Source organism: Piliocolobus tephrosceles, chromosome 8 (assembly GCF_002776525.5).
Source record: "Piliocolobus tephrosceles isolate RC106 chromosome 8, ASM277652v3, whole genome shotgun sequence".
NCBI classification, from domain to species: Eukaryota; Metazoa; Chordata; class Mammalia; order Primates; family Cercopithecidae; genus Piliocolobus; species Piliocolobus tephrosceles.
In genome coordinates this window covers 131,674,131-131,696,286 of record NC_045441.1, presented here as the reverse complement: position 1 = coordinate 131,696,286, position 22,156 = coordinate 131,674,131, and the positions used below count along the sequence as shown (strand labels likewise).

Sequence of the window (22,156 nt, the reverse complement as noted above, 5' to 3'; positions counted from 1 at the left end):
GGGCTGCGACATCCAAATCCCTCATTCCAAATCATGTGCTTAACTGCAAAACATTCCCTTTAATTAATTTTAACTCATAGGTATGCTTTCATTAACAAAATGTACCTCTTCTTAAAGTACACCTTGAAGAAATTTCACAGCTTTCCCAATAGATGTGAATGAGTATATTTTACCTGGAAATAGAATGGGACTAACACTTGATTGGTTCACATGGTAAATAAGGCTGACACTGTGAGCTCACATATGGTTGCTCCACACCATATGCAATTTCTGGAGAAGGTATTTTTATGTAATATGCTGAGGTAGAGATGTCAATTGAAAAATGTAAAGATGAAATTGAATTAGGCTGATGTGAAATCTTGGCACAAAATATTTTTATTGAGTACATTTATAATAATCTTATTAAAATAAAGTTTAGGAAAATATGTATAAGATCAGTATAATAAAAAATACAAAGCAAAGCTGAGAGAAATTAACAAGACCTCACTAAAGAGATGTGGTGGACTTTTGAGATGAGGAAAATGTTTTGTGTCTTGATTGTCGTCATGGTTACATGGGTATAAAAATATGTTAAAATTTGTTGAAGCGTACACTTAAAATGGGGGTGTGTTTCATTGCAGTGGTTACATTTGTTTATTGCATTCATATTCCATATATATCTTATGTCTCAATAGAGTTGCTTTAAAAATGTTTGTAATTGTTGGCTCATGCCTGTAATCCCAGCACTTTGGGAGGCTGAGGCGGGCGGATCACGAGGTCAGGAGATGGAGACCATCCTGGCTAACACGCTGAAACCCCGTCTCTACTAAAAGAAATACAAAAAATTAGCCGGGTGTGGTGGCAGGCGCCTGTAGTCGTAGCTGCTCAGGAGGCTGAGGCAGGAGCATTTCGTGAACCCGGGCCGGAGCTTGCAATGAGCCGAGATCGCGCCGCTGCACTCCAGCCTGGGTGACAGAGTGAGACTCCGTCTCAAAAAATAAATAAATAAATAAATATAAAAATAAACAAATAAAAATAAATAAATAAATAAATAAGAGTTTGTGATTGTAACATCCCAGAGGGCAGGGATTGCTAATGGTTCCCACTAAGCTTCTATGGTAGGGAGAGCTGTGAGAAGCATTCCAAAAGCCCTTAGAGTTTGCCTCTAGTTCAAGGAAATGTGCTGCGTCAGAAGATCAGGGTCTACCTGACAGACATAGTTGATCTGCTTGTCATTCTTATTTCTGAACTCACAACTTTACCAAGTGAAAAGCACAGAACCCTATTCTTTACATAAGGATTGTTAGAAATCCGTAAAGCTCATATAGAAAGAGAGAGAAAAGGGAACCTAGTATATCTTACCTAATATCCTGAACACTGAAGTATCCAAGCTTTTTATGCCTTCTGCCCCTTCCCTGGGCTTTTGTCCCCATCAGTTGTTTTAAATAACCCCCCTTTGTTTGTGCTCACTTAGAGCTGTTATTTACAAGTTTTTCCTTCTGATTTACTGTCTTTCAAGTTGGGTTTCTGTTATTATAGAGGCTGCCAACCTGCTACACACTTACTTCCTGAGCTGGGTCCATAAGGAGTTTGTGTTCTAAGAAGGGCTAACATTTGGCACTGTGGCTTTGCTGCTGGCACAGAAATACACTGCTGCGTCCCCTGACTCCGTGGACTGGATCTCCAAGGTACAGGATGAGTTTTGGGGGCATTGGGCTGAAAATCGCTCATTGATTATTTCTGCTTTCTGAATAATTTCTTCATTCTGAAAGTAAACCAAAAACTTGAGCTCTTCGTCCAGCTTCTTACGATACCAGTAAACATAACTATGTCCTTTTATAGGAACACAATCCATCTTTGCTTTCTGTTCATTTGCTTTGACCAGAAGTCTAGGTCTCTGGGTGACCTTGGTGTCCGTGGAGGCTGTGAAGGAAGAAGAGAGCAGCTGTAGGAAAAACCCAGGAGGGAGGCTGATACTGCAGCCACAGGACAGAGTCTTGGAACTGGAATTCAACCAGTTCAGAACAGGGACTTACCTGCTCCCCAGAAAGAAAGGGCCACACAGCAGAGAAGTCTGAGGCACATGGTTGGCTCAGACAGAAATCATGGTGGTAGCTTTTTCTGTAAGGCTTCCTCACCCGCTCCCCCCGCCCCCGTCAGCAACCTGCTTGTGACATGATCACTTCCCATAGCCTTCGTAGATGCTCTGTACATGGGACAGAGTCGTTTCAATTTCATAGAATGTAGGAGGGCAGGCTTTGTTTTAGCTGTTGAAAAAAGTGTAAGTTTCAGCCTGCCTTTAATTCTTTTTTCTGTGACTCACTGTTTTGCTACTTTTTTAGGTAAAATCACTCATACATTTATTTACTTAAAAAATTATTATGCTTTAAGTTCTGGGGTACATGTGCAGAACGTGCAGGTTTGTTACATAGGTATACACGTGCCATGGTGGTTTTCTGCACCCATCAACCCATCATCTACATTAGGTATTTCTGCTAATGCTCTCCCTCCACTAGCCCTCCACCCGCTGACGGGCCCCATGTGTGATGTTCCCCCCACCGTGTCCATGTGTTCTCACTGTTCACCTCCCACTTATGAGTGAGAACATGTGGTGTTTGGTTTTCTGTTCTTGTGTTAGTTTGCTGAGAATGATGATTTCCAGCTTCATCCATGTCCCTGCAAAGGACATGAACTCATCCTTTTTTTATGGCTGCATAGTATTCCATGGAATATATATGTCACATTTTCTTTATCCAGTCTCTCATTGATAGGCATTTGGGTTGGTTCCAAGTCTTTGCTATTGTGAACAGAGCTGCAATAAACATACATGTGCATGTGTCTTTATAGCAGAATGATTTATAATCCTTTGGGTATATACCCAGTAATGGGATTGCTGGGTCAAATGGTATTTCCGGTTCTAGATCCTTGAGGAATTGCCACACTGTCTTGCACAGTGGTTGAACTAATCTGTTTAGGTTTTTAACTTGTGATTTTGCTTCTTCTCCTCCTCCCTTCCATCTCAGGTAAGGAATCATACAACTTAGTCTTTACAAATAGTAGCTTTTGACACACTTATAAAAATCACATAGCAGCTGCTTTACATTAAGTATTTATTTATCTATTTATTTATTTATTTAAGACGGATCTTGCTTTGTCTCCCAGGCTGGAGTGCAGTGGTGTGATCTCGGCCCACTGCAGCCTTCACCTCCTGGGTTCAAGCAGTCTCCTGCCTCAGCCTCCCGAGTAGCTGGGATTACAGGACCCCACAACCATACCTGGCTAATTTTTGTACTTTTAGTACAGACAGGCTTTCACCGTGTCACTGGCTGGTCTTGAATTCCTGACCTCCAGTGATCCGCCCCCCTCAGCCTCCCAAAGCGTTGGGATTACAGGTATGAGCCACCACACCCGGTTACATTAAAGAATTAAATGTTGAACTATACAGAACAATATTTATGACAAATATGCAATGCATATATAGAAGTACCTTTGCCTGAACCAATCAGCTTAAGAGTTAGATTATTGCTGAGAATTTCTCAGTCCATGTTACTCTTAGGTTTCCTCATTGTTTCTCCGCCATGCCCAGGTAGGTGTAACCTGAAGTTTAAATTTGTCATTCACTTGCTTTTCATTATAGTCTTTAGCATTTACACAAGAATCTGTAAATTGTGTAGTATTTAATTTTGCATGTCTTTGAAATGTAAGAGGAATTGGCTAGTTTATATATTTTCTATAATGTTAATTTTTCATCCAACATTAGGTCTGTGATATGTTGACACATAATCTAGACAATTTACTTTCACTGCTATCTAGTATTACATTATCTTCATTGGCTAGAATTTATTATTCATTCTTGAATTAATGCACACTAATTTTTCCCTGGGTGTTGTGCTGCTACAAACAGTATTGTATTCTTGAACATGTCTCTGCTTACCTAGGTGCAAGATTGTTGCCATACCTGGCAGTGTAAAGACTGAGTCTTCAAGGCAACACGTCAACTTTACATAAGATAACAAAATACTTTCCAAAGTGATGAGGCCAAATAAATGATCCCACCAATAGCTCATGAGTGTGTTCAAATGTTCCACATCTAGGACTACGGTTGCTATTTAATATACTTTTAATTTTGCCAGTCTACTATGTTAAAATTATCTCATGGCACAATATTTTAGTTTTAGTTTGCTTCTTTCTGGTTGCTAAGAAGGTTGAATATATTTTATATATTATAGGCCACCAGTGTTGCCTGTAAACTGCCCTTTGTCCATATTTCTTTTTGATTGATTAACTATTATTTATTTGTAACAGTTTGGATTGGATACCCAACCTTTGTCAGCTATGAGTGTTGCTAATATCTTTCCAATTTGTGGTGTATGTCTTTACTCTCTCTGTGCTACTTTTTGTTGGATTTCTTCATTTGGTAGAATGTATTATTCTTTTATTTGGGGTAAGCCTGTTTTTTAATTCTTTATATAAAAAAATCTCCCATAGCCCAAGCTCATGAAAGTATAATCCTTATTATTTACCAAAACACCTAACATTCTGAATTTTGCATTTAAGCATTTAATCCACTTGTGATTTATTTTGGCATATATTGTGAAGTAAGTTTTAAATTAATCTTTCCTTGTATGGATAACCACCTGCCCCAGAATAACTTGTATATTACATAATTCCTCCATATAGCTTCAGTAACACCTCTGTCATATGTGAAATTCCTGTATATTCATGGGCCCATTTTTCATTTTCTATTTTCCATTTGCCTATTTAATCACGCTCCTTTCATTATCCTAAATAACATAATTTGATAATTGATAGAGCAATTCACGTACCTTTTTGTACTCCTTAAATATTGCTTATTTTTATTCTTTTTCACTTAGTTGTAGATTATTTGCCAAATTTCATAAAATAAATCTTTTGTAGTTTGACTACTGTGGTATTGAATATATAGATAACACTGCAGAAATTGAAATAACCTTACTATTGGATTCACTTTTTCATGATCATATTGTATACCTTTACTTATTTCAAACTTTTTTTTTTTTTGAGATGGAGTTTCACTCTGTTGCCCAGCCGCCTGGAGTGCAATGGTGTGATCTCAGCTCACAGCAACCTCCGCCTCCCAAGTTCCAGCAATACTCCTGCCTCAGCCTCCCAAGTAGCTGGGATTACAGGCACCCACCACCGCATCTGGCTAATTTTTTGTATTTTTAGTAGAGATGGGGTTTTACCATGTTGGCCAGGTTGGTCTTAAACTCCTGACCTCAGATGCCGCCCACCTCGACCTCCCAAAGTGCTGGGATTAAAGGTGTGAGCCACCACGCCTGGCTTATTTCAAACTTTTAAAATCATTCCCTTAAATTCCTCTCTTTCTCTCTTTCTCTCTTTCTCTCTTTCTTTCTTTCTTTCTTTCTTTCTTTCTTTCTTTCTTTCTTTCTTGACAGAATCTAGCTCTGTCGCCCAGGCTGCAGTGCAGTGACATAATCTCGGCTCTCTGTAACCTCTGCCTTCCGGGTTCAAGTCATTCTCCTGCCTCAGCTTCTGGACTAGCTGGGACTACAGGTGTGTGCCACCATGCCCGGCTAATTATTTTGTATGTTTAGTAGAGATGGGTTTCACCCTATTGGCCAGGCTGGTCTTGAACTCCTGACCTCATGATCTGCCCGCCTCAGCATCCCAAAGTGCTGGGATTACAGGCGTGAGCTACTGTGCCCAACCCTCATTCTCCTAAAATTTTAATAATTTTCTGCATGATAGTCTTTGCTAATCTTCTAATAGATTTGTTCTTAGGTGTTTATTTTATATTTTATATTATTATTTGTAAATTGTCTCTCTTGTTAAGAAACATATCTTAACTGCTTCTAGTATGTGAAAATAAAATAATGTTTTATATTTATGTTAAATTCAGTAAACTTACTACATTTTGTTATTGATAATGCATTGCTTCTTTAGACCCTTTTGAACCTCTATAACTAAGCTTGTCATGCTCCAATACTTACTTATTTTTCTTTCCTTTCTCATTTTCAACTTTTTCCCCTTGTTTCACTGGTTGCAAATTCAGTGCAATGTTGAATAGAAACCACGGCATTATTCATTTATGTGTTTATCAATTATGTAGAAATCACACGACTAGAGGTGCCAGATATGGGTAAACGCTAAGGGTTTTACAAAATGTTAAGATTAGATCCTGCCCTTTTTAAAGACCAATTGGCCTCCCAGGATATCTGCAATTTTTTCGGTCAATCAGCACCTAAGCATCTCATCTGAAATATCTGGTGAAGCTCCGAGTCCACACTGGATGAGTGGCAGATATTTTATAGAAAGATCCACATCACCCTCTAGTGGTCAAAGGAGTGAATTCATCCGATGCCGGCTGAAGTCTGCCTCAGCCTGCATGAGTCGGGAGTGGCCCGCCCCGCAGCGAGGCAGCAAGGAGGCATCCCAAGCATCAGAGCGGAATTAAGAAAAAAGCAGCACTTGGTGTGGCACCTGCCACATACTCCACAGCATTGTTACTAGTGATTACTGGCACCATGACTCAGCCATTAGTCTAGACCATTAGTCTAATGCCAATGGTGGTTTATCAGTGCATTTTGCCTCCCTCAACCTTTTATAGTCCCCCAAGGCAGGTGTGCTCCCTAAATCTCTATCCTATGTTCTCTGCTCTTTTCATTGTAAACTCTATATCAAGGGGTTGGAGGCACTTTCATTCTTCCAGTGAGGCTAAATGTCCCAAAGGTGTACTTCTTAGATCCGTTTTCTGAGTCCATGATTGTATATCCAACTGCTCTCTGCATATTACTGGTTAGATCACCGTCTCAAAGGCACTCCCAATCTCAAAGTAAATCTTGATCTTCTTCCCACTTGGTCCTCCTTATTTGTCTGTCTGTAGCAGTCTCTTTTAATCATCACCCCCTACCCCCTGCATGTTGCTGCTCATGTCTCACCAATTGCCAAGTCCTTTGATTTACTTCCTTTTCAATGTCTCATTTTCCCCATATTTCTAACACCATCATCATTATCCGAGCTAAACTACTGCTTGTCTGAGCTAACATTTACCCTCTGCATCAACTCTGTCTACACTGCTGGAAGGTGGCAGCATAAGCCCCCAACCCTCTGCCCAAAACACGCCACGTTGGCACAAGGATTATTTTGAGCTAGAGGCGTTTTAATGCCTTTAATGTCTTTAGACAAGAGCAGGTATAAGAGGAGTATTCTGACCCTTCCCCTTTTCTTCTTGAAAAATGGAATAAGCCTCCCATAAAAAAAATGTCTTATCTATACCAGGAAGAAAGAATATTCTTAACATCAAAGATAGAATGGGATGATGTTGAAGCCAAGGAATCTGTACCAAAAAAGCTTGTTAAACTAACCCTCACCTTCCTCATCACTTTGCCATTCCGCCAGCAACCCTAGCCCAAGCCCCTTTACTTTTTCACCTTTTAACAATGTATGACTCTTTGCCCAATTCAGTATATGAGTGTTCAACTTTAACTGCATATTCAGGTCTTCCTTTAATTATGGGGGCTTTCACTGATGTAAAACTTACATTAAATACATGTGTTTGCTTTTCTCCTGTTAATCTGTTCCATTCTCAGGCCCAGCCGAAAAACTCTAAGAGGATAGAGGTAACGTTTTGCCTTCCCTGCATGGTCCATTATTTCTTCACTTTGTGACCAGGGTGATTAAATACACAGATACACACACAGCCACGAATCTAATTACTACAGAAGTCAAATGTTGAAAACGTCAATGTCTCCTGTTAAGCTTTATGTTGGATTCTGTATCATTTACCTTGACCAGTAAGGTTGTGTGTGGTCTGATGCCTTCCTGCCTTCTTCAATTTTGCTCTGTACTCAACCGCCTCCTCCCCCTGCTGCTGCCACGCTGCTGACTTCTTTCCTGTCATTAAACACACCAATTTCTTTCCTGATTAAAACATTTGCACTGGTTCTTTAATCTTTCTTAAATGCCCTTGAATTCATTATCCCTCGTCCCACTTAATTAACTCTAGCTCATCTTGATGTAAGGTATTTAGGAATAGTATTTAAAATTTCTCCCCATACCTTTTATTAAAAGGTGGATAGCCATTAAATATGCAATATCAGGGGCTTCAGACTCTCCAGGGAGTATTTCATCAATAATTACTTTCAAGAAATGAGACATAGTTCATTTTATAGAATAAAAGAGTCTTAACTGCTTTTCGAAAATGGCACCAGATAGGAGATTACAGGTAAAAGACACTCACATATTTATGGGTAGTTGAAATTGACTACTGGTCAGTTAATAGGAGTCACACTGCTTTCCACATTCCAGAATGGAAAAACAGCAGCAGTGGTATGAAGTTCTGAAGTAGCTAATCAAATACTCACCTTTGGACACCTGAGATGATACATGTACTGTAGCAAATGGGTTTAGACTCCTGGAAACCAGCTCCAGAGATTATTTTTGACATTAAGAATGGGGATATCCAAGGATATAGAGGAATTAGAAAACCCTAGCTCCCTTGAAACCTCTGAAATTCTCCCCATGGCTTCTCCATTACTGGGAAACACACTGCTTCCGTGTGTGTGTGTGTGTGTATCGGGCAGGAGGATGTAAGAGTCTGTCTCTTACCTCATCCATCACTGCCTCTGAAAGGTGAACTTGATTTCAAATACAACAAAGCCCAGAGAGTAGAATATTAAATCAGAACAGGAAGTCCAACACTTCAAAAATAATTGCTCATCAAAAATGTATGGCATTCAAAATTTACAGGAAATGTGATAGGATTTTATTTTGTTGGTACTTGTCCAAGGAAGACAGAACACAAATTTGGACTGAATGCTGTTCAATGCTGTTGTCTTCTTTCCTAAGGTAATGTAGGTAGGCAGTAGGCTGTGTCCTTGATAGCCAACTGGTTTGGGAAAAGCAGGTCTGAACCCAGCACTGTTCCATGCTAAATGTCACCAAAACACTACACTCCTCAGCTTAATGCAGAGGGAAATAGTGACTGCATGAAATAGGAATGTAACCACTGTCTCTGTGTTTCATGCCAGAGCCTTAAAAGCTGTTGTCTTTTCCATGCCATTAGTGAACAGTGGAATATTTTTAAAGTATTTTACTAGCTCTGTTCTCCAGGCTGAAAACACTAACAGAGTAAAAGGCTACAACTAAAATGGGTCCGTGAGTTCAGTGACAATGGCACAGTCTGAGGTAACTGAACCCAGGTAGGGTATTTAACCACCAGCAACACATGGTCATAGCGGAGATGAAAAACAGCAGCGTGTGCACTGCAGACTTGGCTCCCATCTTATTCCAGTCAATTCCACCTTGGTCAGGGGCCAGGTGTCATCTCCGTGTTTTCACGTTCACCCTCAGTGTCTAAACCCTTGCTCTCTGTTGCAAAGGGGTTGACAAGGGTCCAGGTCTATGGGGTAGCAGGTTGTCCGTCGTGATTACTTCAGCAGCCGATGTTTGTATAAGGATGGTAGCAGTTGAGCCACTGCTATTTCACTTCTGGTTTTGACTAGAAAATGCTCTTGATCCTTTTCTTGTAAGAACTCTAATCTATTCATTTATTTGTTTTATTTTCTCTTCTTTTTGATTCTATATGCATACAATTTTATTTATCTTAACCTGTGGTTCATAACACATAGGCATTGCTTGTCAATGAATAGTTATTTATTTATTTAAAAACATAATAGGAACTTGTAAAACATCTCCTCCTCAACATTATGCAAGACAGACCTTGACAATATTTAAATGTATAGCTATGTAGTTCTCTCTCATTCTATCTCCTGCCATGCCCCAGCCTTATAAAAATCCTGAACTTGGGTCACTATTCTTCCCTGCCAGTAGTGTGTTGGTAAAGGGTTGACAACTAACTCTCTGGAGGAAAATAAAGCAAAACTGTAATTTGTTGTGTTTGCTGATTTCTGTAGTGTAAATACCCTCACTATTGCCAGTTTCAAGCTAACAAAATGATGTCACTAAAACTGGAGTTGGGAAAAAATGTATACAGTCAGCTCCCATGAGCTGATAAGGTAGGTTCCAGCATACGACTGGTCTTTGCTTTCCTTTCAATAAAATTTGATCTAACATATTTTATTCCTGAAAATTATTTTCTTGACTTGTTTTTAGCTTTATGAAAAGCACGTTATGCTTTGCATAGTCTCATTAGACTTAGTTTTTGCATTTGCTATTATATTGCTAAGATTCACCTATAACCTTGCTCTTCACTATAGTTCATTCATTTTGACTCATACAAATATGCCACAGTTTATTCATTCACTCGTCTCAGTTCATATCTGGCTTGGTGCCATGTTTTTCTACTGTTTGGTGCTGTTAAGAACACTTTCGTATTTATATCTTCTGATATGCGTATGCAAGAGCTTCTCCTGATGTAAATCTAGGAGTGGAATTGCTGAGTCATGTATGCAAGAGCCTCTCCTGATGCAAATCTAGGACTGGAATTGCTGAGTCATGGGACATAGGAATCTTCAACTATGAGATGATGCTGAAGTGTTTCCAAATGGTTTATAGTACTTATGCTCCCATCAGTAATTTATAAGTAATCCTATGAATCCATACCCTTGCTAACATTTTATATTTCTAAACTTTTTATATTTTGCTAATCAAGTGGATATAAGGCTATATATCACTATGTCTTGCTTCATATTATCCTGATCATCAATGCAGTAAAATATCTCTATATGTTCATTGGTCATACATGTTTCTTCTATTAAATGTATGATCATATGTTTTGCTTATTTTCTATTGGCTCATACAGATTTGTGGTCAATGTAAATATTTGGTTTCTCCTAGGGAAGGATTTTCACTGTTCCACTTACTCTCTTCTAGCTACTGGCAGAACTTTGCAACTCTGTAGACAAGCCATGTTGTCTGAGATCTTTCTTCTAGGTACCTCTGCCCGCTCTTCCCTTTGACACCTTTCCCAGAAGCCAGCTCACCAGCACCTTCCCTAGGGATACATTCCAGATCGTGTGTACCTAGGCATAGAGGGTGCTCTCCTTCCTTCGTACCGAGTCTTACTCTGTTCATTCATCAACCGAAACAACATGGAGAACATGATGGCATTCAACATATACAGGAAATGTGACAGGATTTTTTTTGGTGGTCCTGGTCCAAGGAGGACTGAACATAAATTTGGAGTGGGTGCTATTCAATGCTGTTGCCGTCCTCCCCTAAGGTAACGTACTAATGTATAACTGTCTACTTGGCTGCCTCTTGGTTATCTTTGTCTTGAGAGCCCAGCATGATGACAAGAAAGCCAGTCGCTGAAGTTTATTATAGGAAATACGCAGTGATTATACAACTGTCTTCATATCTACCTCTAGGATTGTGTGTAGATCTATTCAAGAACACATGACTAATGTGGCAGAGTCAGGGCAAAATTCCAGGTTTTATAATTTTCAGGGAAGCTTCCGTGTCCACTGACCACTTTAGGCCCAACTCTATGGCCATTTCATGGGTCTCAAACATTACAGCTCCTCCACACTCCACACTCACAGGGCTTCTTTTCCTTCTCTCTCCCCACCCCGCCCCACCCCCTACACACACACACCCAGATGTCTCAGTCAGGAAAGCTGTGGTTTTCCATCTCCATGCCTCCCCTCTCAGCACTCAGGGGACCTGCTGGGGCAGAGGGGCAGCTGCAGGGGGTTCTTGCCGCGGTCTCTGATCCCTTTCTGGTGCTGTGTCTCTAGCACTGCAGAGGTAGAAGCTGCTGTCTTCAGGATGGGCATTGGTCACTGTCAGAGTGGAGAAGGTCAGGTTTGGATGGTTGATGGGAAACTTGTCCTTCTTGATGCCTTGCTCGTATGTGACACTGGAGCCCTCATTGGAAGTTGCCATGAGTATGAGGCTCTGTTTCCGGAACTGACGATACCAAAACATAGTTGTGGCCTGAAAGTCCAGGCAACGGCACTCGATCTTCACAGAGGTTCCTCTCTTACAGATAACCCTGCTCGGAGATTGAGAGATGACAGCACCAAGCCCGGAGCCCGCTGAAAACAGAAGCCAGAGAGAGGAGAGCCCAGCAGGACCCGAGTCAGACAGGATGACAGGCAGAGCTGAGCCTCACTCCCTCCCTGTGCTCCCAGCTCCTGGAGAATCCTGTTTGTTTTGTGCAGTCTTTCTGTCATCACCCTAGGGACATAATCCCCCATCTCCTCTGACCGGTGGCTCTCACCTTACCGTTTATACCTCTAGAGAGCAGGGCCGCTCCCTCTCCCTTTGATGAGCATAAACAATCCACATTGCCTGGCCACCACTTGACCATGCCAACACACGCACATGCCCACCAAAGCTCCCAGGTAGAAAGAGGCTCATACCTGTCCCCAGAAGCAGCAGAAGCAACAGCATCTTCAGTGATGGCCCCACACCGCCTTCTCCGGGGGAGAGTTGTGACCACTGTCTCCATTCACCAGTGAGGAGGGACGACTGATCACAGAATCTCAAGGATGCTCTAGTCTGCCCCCTGGTGGTAATCTTTGCCCATGATGAATGTTACATCCATCTCTCTGCCTATCAAAGAACCATACAAGTCAGGCTTGGTGGCTCACGCCTGTAATTCCAGCACTTTGGGAGGCAGAGGCGGGTGGATCACAAGGTTAGGAGTTCAAGACCAACCTGGTCAACATGGTGAAACCCCGTCTCTACTAAAAACACAAAAATTAGCCAGGTGTGGTAGCAGGCGCTTGTAATCCCAGCTACTTGGGAGGCTGAGGTAGAGAATTGCTTGAGTCCGGGAGGCGGAGGTTGCAGTGAGCTGAGATCGTACCACTGCAGTCCAGCCTGAGTGATAGAATGAGACTGCGTCTCAAAACAAAATCTCATACATTGCCCAAAGTGACCTAAAGATTTCCCAAATCAACTTCTAAATTTATTACAGATACACTGAGATATAGAGCATTGCAATGACTTAAGTGAGTTTCTTATAAGGAAATGAGTGTATGTTTGGGTAATGAATGGCACTGAAGTCTGTTTGCTGCTTCTGTTTCATATCCTCAAAGTAATCACACCAGGACAACTCATGGTTGTTAATCACTAGACCTTCAGGTTGGAACTGCCATAAATATTGATAATGCCGAGGCCAGTGCCTCAGCTGGAAGTCCAATGTTTCTTCATAATCATGATGAAGCCACTTCATCATTTTCTAAATGAGACAGTTACCTCATGAGTATCTCATAACAATTTCCCTCATATATAGATGGACTTAATTCTAAACATTCTAATAATATTTCTCGATTTAGCTTGTATGTTTCCATGTTAATCACTGTTGAAGTTGTGAGAATAATTACATTTATTCTATTGTAATGGGGATCATACTAAGTACTGGGAGTGAAAATAGTTTCTAGGAGGCATAAGAAATTCTTTGATTTGAACATGCTGGGATATTTGTTTTAATGGATCGACGTTGGAAATGTGTAGCAATTACAAGGAGCTGGAAAGTTATTCTGAAAGCCCTATGTTTTCATTTTTATAACAGCCTCCCAATTATGCTTTCATTTAATATTTAGTTCTCTGGCATAGGTAGCTAGAAATGATAAAATTAAGACTTCACCCATCATATTATGTTTGTGCAATTGTGGAATTGTTTTATCATAAAAAATATAGCTATTGTGTTACGTTAATATTGACATATCTATTGAAGGGCATCTGTATGCTCCTGTGGCTGCATTTTTTATTTACTGGGTATGTTGGACATCATTAAAATGAGGCCACTTCATACTGTAAACTACTTTTTCTGCAAAGAGTAAGTAAGGACAGCTTGCGATGGGTGACCTCTGGCCCAATATTATGATATGTCTGGGAGAGAGTGGCTGGAAGACCTTCAGATCAGAAGAAAATCTTCCTTTGAAAATCTTCCTATTTATTTTGAGAAACACTATTTGTCAGGTACAGATGGTCTTATGATGGTTTAATGACTTTTCAACTTTACAGTGGTGCTAAAGCAATATGCATTTCAGTGTGCTCCTTGACTTATGATGGGGTTATGTACAGATAAGCTGGATATTGTAAGTTGAATTATGATGTTTTCAATTTATGCTGGATTTATCAGGATATTACCCCACTGCAAGTCGAGGAGCATCTGAATATTCCTGTGGTGTTTTATCACTGTGTCAACCTGGCTAAGCAAGGAATATGTTTCAGATAACTTTTTCCTAGTATAGTTCCAGGTTAGAGTCGATCATGGGGGAAGAAATGCATGAAGTGTGTAAGGGGAAAGTAAAACAGCTGCCACTGAGTTGTGAAATCATCACTGGCTCCAGGCAGTGAGAAGTGGCATCAAAAGTGCCGGTGAGTTCCAATTTATGCTGACTTTCCCCTGCTTCACATCCAGCTCTTTATACTGACTGCCATCTCTGCTGACCAGGAGGGACTGCAGTCCAACCACCAAACTTTTCTGAGAACTCACAGGGCTGTTGGCACATAGAGTCAGCCATCTTCCATAAATTCCTACACCATCCCCTTCAGGGTTCCGTGTAGTACATGGATATACCCAACTTAATGCAAAACTTTATGCAAAGTCCAGTTCATCCACCTTCACCAGAGCTCGTTAGAGTTGTTTTTTCTGACCCTTTTCAAACTTTCACTTATCCATCTTCTCCCCACATTGTGTCAGGCCTGATTCCTATACTATACTCTTTTGTTCCTTCATGCTCCTGGTGGTTTTTCTTCCCTGACACTTCCATTTGTGTCATGGGTTTGCCATAGGCCAAGCCATACGTTGTCAATAGCTAGTATGTGCTATGACTTTTCATTTTCTGAGACTACTGCAATGCCATCTCTTAAAATTAGTCAATGTGACCAATTTTCTTGGTGTCTGGGGGACTTTAGTATCCATGAGAACTGTTGGAAAAGGAGATAGAAGTTAGTCAGTGGCCTGCGATCAAAGGGCTGTGGCACAAGAAAAGCCTTGGTATTGGGGTCTGATAGCCCATAATAGGGCTCTACATCTTTGCCTGGGTTAAATCTGCTACCAGGAATCAAAGGCCATGCAGCAAAGAAGCATGCTTAATAGGGCAGACACAGAATATGATGGATCCTCTTTCTGCTCTGAGTTGGTACACTAAAGTTTTGTGCAAAAACAATGACGGTTAAAGATGATGGTTAACACATAGGTAGGTAATTGTAATTAAGTATTGGTAAAATAAAACAATAATACTTCTAGTTGTTATAGCTAGACAGATCTAACATTCTGACTATCCAAAATATTGGAAATCATGAAGGGAACCATAGGTGTTAATTGTTCTAAAGTTCGCATAGGCTTCAGGAGAAGGGTAAAGATAAGACTAATCTCAGATTTTCTTAATATAATTATATAATAAAATGTTATAGTTAATCATCAAAAAATGAAAATGAATTGTGGACTTCTGAAAGACAAAATAATGAAATGAGAAAAATAGTCAACAAAAATAAAGTCATGCATGAGGGAAGAAGAAACCAAAATGTGAGAAAAATTAATGTACAAAACCAAATAAAAAACATAACTCAAAACCCAGGAAATCACCTGCTATAGAAAGCTATACAGAAATACATTTAAGACAATAGACTGAGGATTCTAGTTGTATAAATAATGAGGCTGAAAAAATACACACTGCTTATGAAATACCCACCTGAAGAACAAAAACAACAAAAAGGCTACGTGTAGAAAGGTTGAAAAAGAAATGCTAGAAAAACGCAATCTTAAAAACATGAAATAGTTTTATTGATGTCATCCAAAAGGACTCCAATGCAAAAAGAGCAGCAGGGAAAAACTAAGAGTACCAATTAACGACACAAATTCAAATGACTGTGGTGTGGTATCTGGTCTTCAAAGATACCAGCCTGACGAAACACAGTGGCTAGCGGTCACCTTCCCATGAGTGCCTTTCTCTTGAATTCAAGCTGGCTGGATTGTGGTGGAGGTGATACTGCATATTTCCTGGGCTAGGCTGTAAGGAGCCTAGCTGACCACATCTGGGTCTCTTGAATGCTTGCTCTTAGGGTAGTCAACTACCATGCAAAAGCTTTAGCTGCCTAGAGCCCACCATGCTGTGAGACAGTCCATCTAATCACATCGAAGGCTGTGTACAGAGAGACATGCTCAGCGGGTCCACAGCTACTGCAGCCATCCCAGGTAATGAACCAACAGGGGCACACAAAAGCTACCTTGGATATCCAACCTACTTGAGCCTTCAGGTATCTCCAGCCTCAGTGACTGACAGTGACTATGTAAGCACCCCTAAGTGAGAACTGTCCAGCCGAGCCCTTTTACATAACTACAAGAGATAATAATATGTTGTTCTTTTAAATCACTAACTTTTGGAGTGGTTTGTTACACAGCAGTAGATCATTTGTCAAGATAAGATACTTGCCATTATATTCTAAGCTTTCTAAGTAAGGTATAAAATACATAGACTGCACAAATCTTAAGTGTTCAGCCAAACGAATTTTTGAAATGAATATACTCGTATAATCATCACCCAGATCAAGATATAGAATTCAGAATTCCAAAAGCCTTCCTCATGTCTCCCTCAGAGTAAATACATAATGCTACCAAATTAATCACTATTCTGACTACATACTGTATAATTTTGTGTCTACTATATTTTATTCAATCTTATATTTAAAATATCTGTGTTGGACATTACATTTTTTGCTATATTGTATTCTGTTACATAAATGTAACACTATCATTTATCCATTGCATTGTTGATGGAGGTTGAATATTTTCCAATTTGGGGCCATTGGGAATAAAGCTGCTATTGTGGTAATACCTTTTTCTCACCTGTTTCTGCTTCCTAAGAATTCTGGGCTATTTCTTGAATTTTTATAAAGTTGACAAATTGGTTTTCTGGCTTGTCTAATTTACTGTTGGTTATGTTCAATGTGATTTTAAATTGAGCAAGTATGTTTATTATGTTAAAGAAATAGTTCTAGATTAACATTTTATGTAAATTATCTTTGTGTAATAGATGTGATGGCCTCTCAAAACTTGCTAAGAAAACATTCAGTGATATTTTACATTTTAAAAATTTCCTGTCTTTTACTTCAGATGATATCTCTCTTACAACCTGATTCTGGGAATGGAGGTTATGATGAAACTTCATAGCTACAGCACTCTTTTCAGTATTCAGATTACCCTGAAAAAAGCAAATGGTTAATAGTTTTACAGGAGAATTTTTGAAGTCTATTTAAGTTCTTATGCTCTGCTTTAATAAATTCCTCAACTGAAAGAAAGGAATTTGTGTCCATTCTAGTCACGGACAAGAAAAACAAGGAGAAACAAGATTTTCTATCTCTTACTGTCATCCCTTTCATTTTCTTCCTTTCCTTGGACAGATAGTCTTTCCCCATCCCATCACCTCTGGAGAATGGCTTGTACATAGAGCACAGATAACAGTATGGGCCTGTGTCTCTCCCACCGCCATGAAGGTCCCTGGCTCCATCCTCTGGCTCAGAGAATGACTGATGTGGAGGTATCTGTGAATATGGTCTGGACATTCAAAGTGAAGTATCTTAGAGCCATCTCATTTCCAGTGTTTTACTTACTACTGTCAGAAAACATTAATTTCAACGACTGCTTGTAGTTCTCATACTACCATATTTTAATGTTCTTTAGATCCTATTCAGGGAGAAATATCTTTTCCATCTCTATGTTTTAGTATTTTGGTTTCTGTGAGACTCTGTGTGAGTCAAACTCCCATAGGCTATGTAGAAAAAGAAATCCAAAGCTAAACACAGAATCCAGGCAATAATTCGAAGAAAATTCGTGGAGCCAAGTCTTGTGTATTCTGGACAGGCACTTATATTTTTCTAAAAATTTCTTATCCCTGGAAAAAGAGAACAATACAGCAGGACAGACTAAGGTTATTTGATGCTTCTGACAATATTTTTAAAAAGTTTTCAACCAGCAGTTTCAGTTGTATCTGAAGAATAATATAGAAACATCAATTTCTAGAAGTATAATTATATGATCAAATAAACATTTGTAAGTCAACATAAGACTTAACACCACTTGCCTTCTAATTCAGTGTATAGGTGGCAGAGCATAAAGAGAGAAAACATAGAAATAAGATCACTTGGGAAGTTTTATTCACACATGTGTGCTTATCTGTCTCTCAAACATTTCTCTCCAGCCCGACCCTCTCCTCTAAGTGCCAGACCTGCACTTACGGAGCCTCTTGAATGTTTCTACACAGATGTCCAATGAAGGACCACTGGAATGAGAAACTCAATTTTGTTCAATAACCTGACTCCATTCATTTGTCCAAATTTTCTTCCATTGCCATATTCTGGTGGAGGAGGGAGTGTTGATATTTTTTTTCCTGGTGTTATCTCATCACTCTTTCCTTTCATAGTTCCCTTAGCCTGCCTCCCTCTTTTGGTTCTCGCCCATCTGGTGAAATCCTACTTGCCCATCTGGTGAAATTTGAATAATAAGTTTCATCTGAAAATTTGCTTTCTCTTTGACGCCCTTCCTGATGTCACCAGACAGAATTGGCTATGTTATTTCCTATACTCCACTAACGTCTCTCATTAAAGCATGCGTCATATGAAATTGTGATTACAGGGTTTGTCTTCTACATCTCTCTTTCCATAGCCTTTTTTATCTTCCTGAAAGAAGGGAAAATTTTCTATTCATTCATTCATTTCTATTCATTCATTCATCTATTCATCTAGCATTCAGTAAAACAGAAAAAAGCTTGGGGTTGTAAGATTAACTTTTCTCTTCTTTCTTCTCTGCGTCTCTCTGACTCTCTCTATATATACATGTATGTATCTTATATACAACATAAAACATATATATATAACATCTATATATCATATACATAACATATCTATATCTATGTCATATATGGCAGGAAACTTCACTCAGCCAATAAGTGGGTTTAAAAAAATATTATATTTATAGTTTTTAAAAATAACTATATAAAACTATAAAACAGCCAGGCACGGTGACTCACGCCTATAATCCCAGCACTTTGGGAGGCCAAGGTGGGTGGATCAGCTGAGGTCAGGAGTTTGAGACCATCCTGGCCAACATGGTGAAACCCTGCCTCTACTAAAATACAAAAATTAGCAGGTACGGTGGTGTGCATCTGTAATCCCAGCTACTTGGGAGGCTGAGGCAGGAAAATTGCTTGAACCCGGGAGGCAGAGATTGTAGTGAGCTGAGAGCACGCCGCTGCACCGCAGCCTGGGCAACAGAGTGAGACTCTGTCTCCAATAAGTAAATAAATAAATAAAACTACAAAACTATAGTTTAAAAAATGATATATATATGTATAGTTATATATGTACAAAACTATAGTTTAAAAAACTGTATAAAACTATCATTTTAGTCTCATATATAAAGTTTAGTTATATATATTTATATATAGTTTTAGTTTTATATATATAGTTTATATATAGTTTTATATATATAGTATGTGTATATATATATATATATAGTTTTTAAGCCTACTTAGTGGTTGAGTGACGTTTCCTGCCGTCACAGTGCAGAGGAGCCCTGCCACCTGGTCGGGGAAGCAGGACTGGGCACATTTATGCACAGAGAGGCGACATCCGTGCTTCACTGTGTCTATACTACTGGCACAGAGATAGAAAGCTGTTGGGTTCCTTTGGGCTGGTGTCACAGTGAGAGGAAAGGATTCCTTCCTCTCCCGAGACACACTGTACCCTTCAGCTATGTCTCCTTTCTGAATGTCTTTTACTATCTGTGAGTAGTAGATCAATCTCAGTCCTTGACCTGCGTCCTGTCGGTACCAGTACATGGCATCGTGGTTCAAATTCTGTTCACAACTCAGGGTCACATTCTGTCCTTCCTTTCTGAACAGGTACTTTGGGGACTGAGTGATTCCGCCATCCACGGTGTCTGGAAAAGAAAGAGACGCATGCCTGAAGTACAGCGCAGGGAGGTGCCTGATGCTGCTGTCCCTCAGGGAAGCCTTGGATTTGGAACTTGCGGCATTTCAGATAGGAATTTTCTCCCTGAACCCAGGACTCACTTGCTCCGAGGAGACAAAGGACCACACAGCAGAGCACCTGGTTGCTCATAGTGGAAAGGGGGCCTCCTTGTAGCTCCAAGCACTTGTGGGAAGAGAATGAGAAAAGAGGCTTGGCTCTGGGACTTCTCCTGACCTAATGTGCAGAGTTTGTCGGTGGCTGGAACAAAGAGGTGGGAGGTTCCTGGAAATACTCAAGACAGGCTTTCTAATTTTGCAGATGAGGAGACAGGACAGAGAGCAGAGTCATTGGCACCTCCCATAACTCTGCGTTGCATCTGTGCTGAGGGGGCTGGCACCCCACGTTTCCGGGCCAGAGTTTCACTCCAATTGGCCCATTGGTTTTTATCTTTCCAGCGACCTTAAGGTTTGGGTTCCTCTAGGAGCGCTGTAGACACTCTGATTATACAAGAATGTGGAGTTCATTTATTTTTCCTTTTTAAAAAAAATAAAAATAAAACAAAACGAAGAAAAACGTTGATACATAATGTGTGTTCTTATTTGTGGGTACCCGTGGTATTTTGTTACATGCATAGAATGTGTAAGGATGAACTCAGGGTATGTAGGAAGTCCATCCCCTGGAGAACTTATCATTGTTTATGCCCTCAGCTCTCTCGGGCAAAGACTGATCCCTGGGGTCTGGCCAGTGGTGCTATGGCCACTGTGACAGCCTTTTGCTTAGCCGTCCTGCTGCACAGAGCCCAGCACTGCTGTTCCAGGTCCTTCATGCAATCACAGCAAGACCTCGCCTCCTTTGACCACCTTCCACCTTCTAACTGGCTGGTTTCACTCACGTCCTTCTCATTCTCCTACTTGTTTCTTTGTCTTTGCCTTTGTCCTGACTAAATTTTCATTTGGGGTTACTCTCCCTTGGTCATCTTTTAATTTATTTTTCATGACTGGGATAATTTTGTCTTTTTCTTTCATGTCCCTCCTGAGTTCAATCAACTTCTTTTTCTGATGTCTTCCCATTTTGGCCATTTTTAGTCTGAGTTTTTGAACTGCTGGTCTGGTTATTGTCACTTATATCCTCAGCTGCTTTCTTGAGTGTATTTATTTCTGTTTGGAGTGTAGACTTACGTTTTCTTCTGCCTCATGATTGCTTTTGAGGTAAGGGAACAGGGAACAGAGGTGAGATGTTTGCCTTCGTTGTATGGGTGTTACTTTCATCTTGCTCATTTTCGTGTTATTGGGGTGTTTTACAAAACTCCTAGTCTAATGTTCCTTTAGCCATCATCCTAGCAAAATCCAGACTCCTTAGTGAGCTTTGCTTGTTTTCGTAGTGGGGCTGGTTGTGGGTCCTCTTAATTTGTGATTTCCTTTTGTTTCGCAGAATTCTGTTTCCCCCTTTTTTCTCTTTTTCTACTCACTATTGAATTACCAGAAGACCCTCTTTCTTCCTCTTTGCCTTTTGTCCCGCTCCCTGTAAAGCACTACCTTTGGAAGACTGTTCCTTTAAATTACACGTCTGGTGTTTTAAACAGCATGAAGTTTGGAATCCATCTTCTCTGCAGCCTTGCTGGGGTCTCAGGGTTGGTCTTTTTCTGGAGATCTCTCTGGATCTTTCTCAGGCTCCCCAGCCAGTGTCCCTCTTCTGTCTTCCTGGAAGATTTTCTGGGTGTTTCTCCTTTTGGGTGAAGTGAGGGAGGGGCGGGAGTACATTAAATGATATTAGAAAATTGAAGGGCAAAAACATGCAGTGGAGTCATATGGTTTATACTCCACCCTGGTGAGGCTGGACTTAGCCTGCGCATGCATTTGAAATGACTTTGCTTTTGTCTGCCTTTTCATTTTATGAAATTGTCAAAGCAAATTATAACAAATCTTTTTCTGTAGGTGGCCTATATCTGTTGAGTGATAAGAATAAAAACAAATATTAACTAAGACAAAAAGTTGAGGTGACAGATTTCTAATGAACAGTGTCTGTGGGCCAGACCTTTTCCCTAAATTCTAGACAAATTTATCCAACTCTATTTCCATCATCTCTCAGATGTTCTATAATTTTATAGCAGGAATTCTTGAACCTAGCATCTGTACAAACCTGCACAGGTACTCGGCAATGAACAGAACAAGGATTATGCCTTAAAGAATGCTAAGCAGCATGATGTGAGATAAAAATCATAACCCTTTGAGCCAAATGCTTTCTGTCAGCTTCTAGGTTTCCTTCTCCCTTCCCTTCCCTTCCC

The 22,156-nt window shown here is 40.1% G+C and overlaps 1 long non-coding RNA gene and 5 gene segments (V, D, J or C); 1 reads left to right on the top strand and 5 right to left on the bottom strand.

Moving 5' to 3' along the window:
• The window catches only part of LOC111521505, a 65,300-nt gene extending 52,663 nt beyond the window's left edge, over positions 1-12,637 (top strand). The window contains exons 3-4 of one of the 2 annotated variants that reach the window (XR_004229101.1): positions 1,519-1,667; positions 11,933-12,637. This is a non-coding gene — a long non-coding RNA (uncharacterized LOC111521505). The remainder of the gene's footprint in view (positions 1-1,518; positions 1,668-11,932) is intronic. The other variant, XR_004229102.1, reaches the window with a different exon arrangement.
• The window catches only part of LOC111532386, a 512,723-nt gene that overhangs the window by 187,319 nt on the left and 303,248 nt on the right, over positions 1-22,156 (bottom strand).
• LOC111521481 overlaps positions 1-22,156 on the bottom strand; it is a 514,718-nt gene that overhangs the window by 196,286 nt on the left and 296,276 nt on the right.
• LOC111521501 lies at positions 1,562-2,143 on the bottom strand. The segment is given in 2 exon segments: positions 1,562-1,902; positions 2,016-2,143. Coding segments are annotated over 2 exon segments (375 nt in total).
• LOC116418895 lies at positions 11,251-12,397 on the bottom strand. The segment is given in 2 exon segments: positions 11,251-11,981; positions 12,309-12,397. Coding segments are annotated over 2 exon segments (472 nt in total).
• The window catches only part of LOC111521492, a 2,394-nt gene continuing 1,734 nt past the window's right edge, over positions 21,497-22,156 (bottom strand). Inside the window, exon 4 of the V gene segment in view lies at positions 21,497-21,597.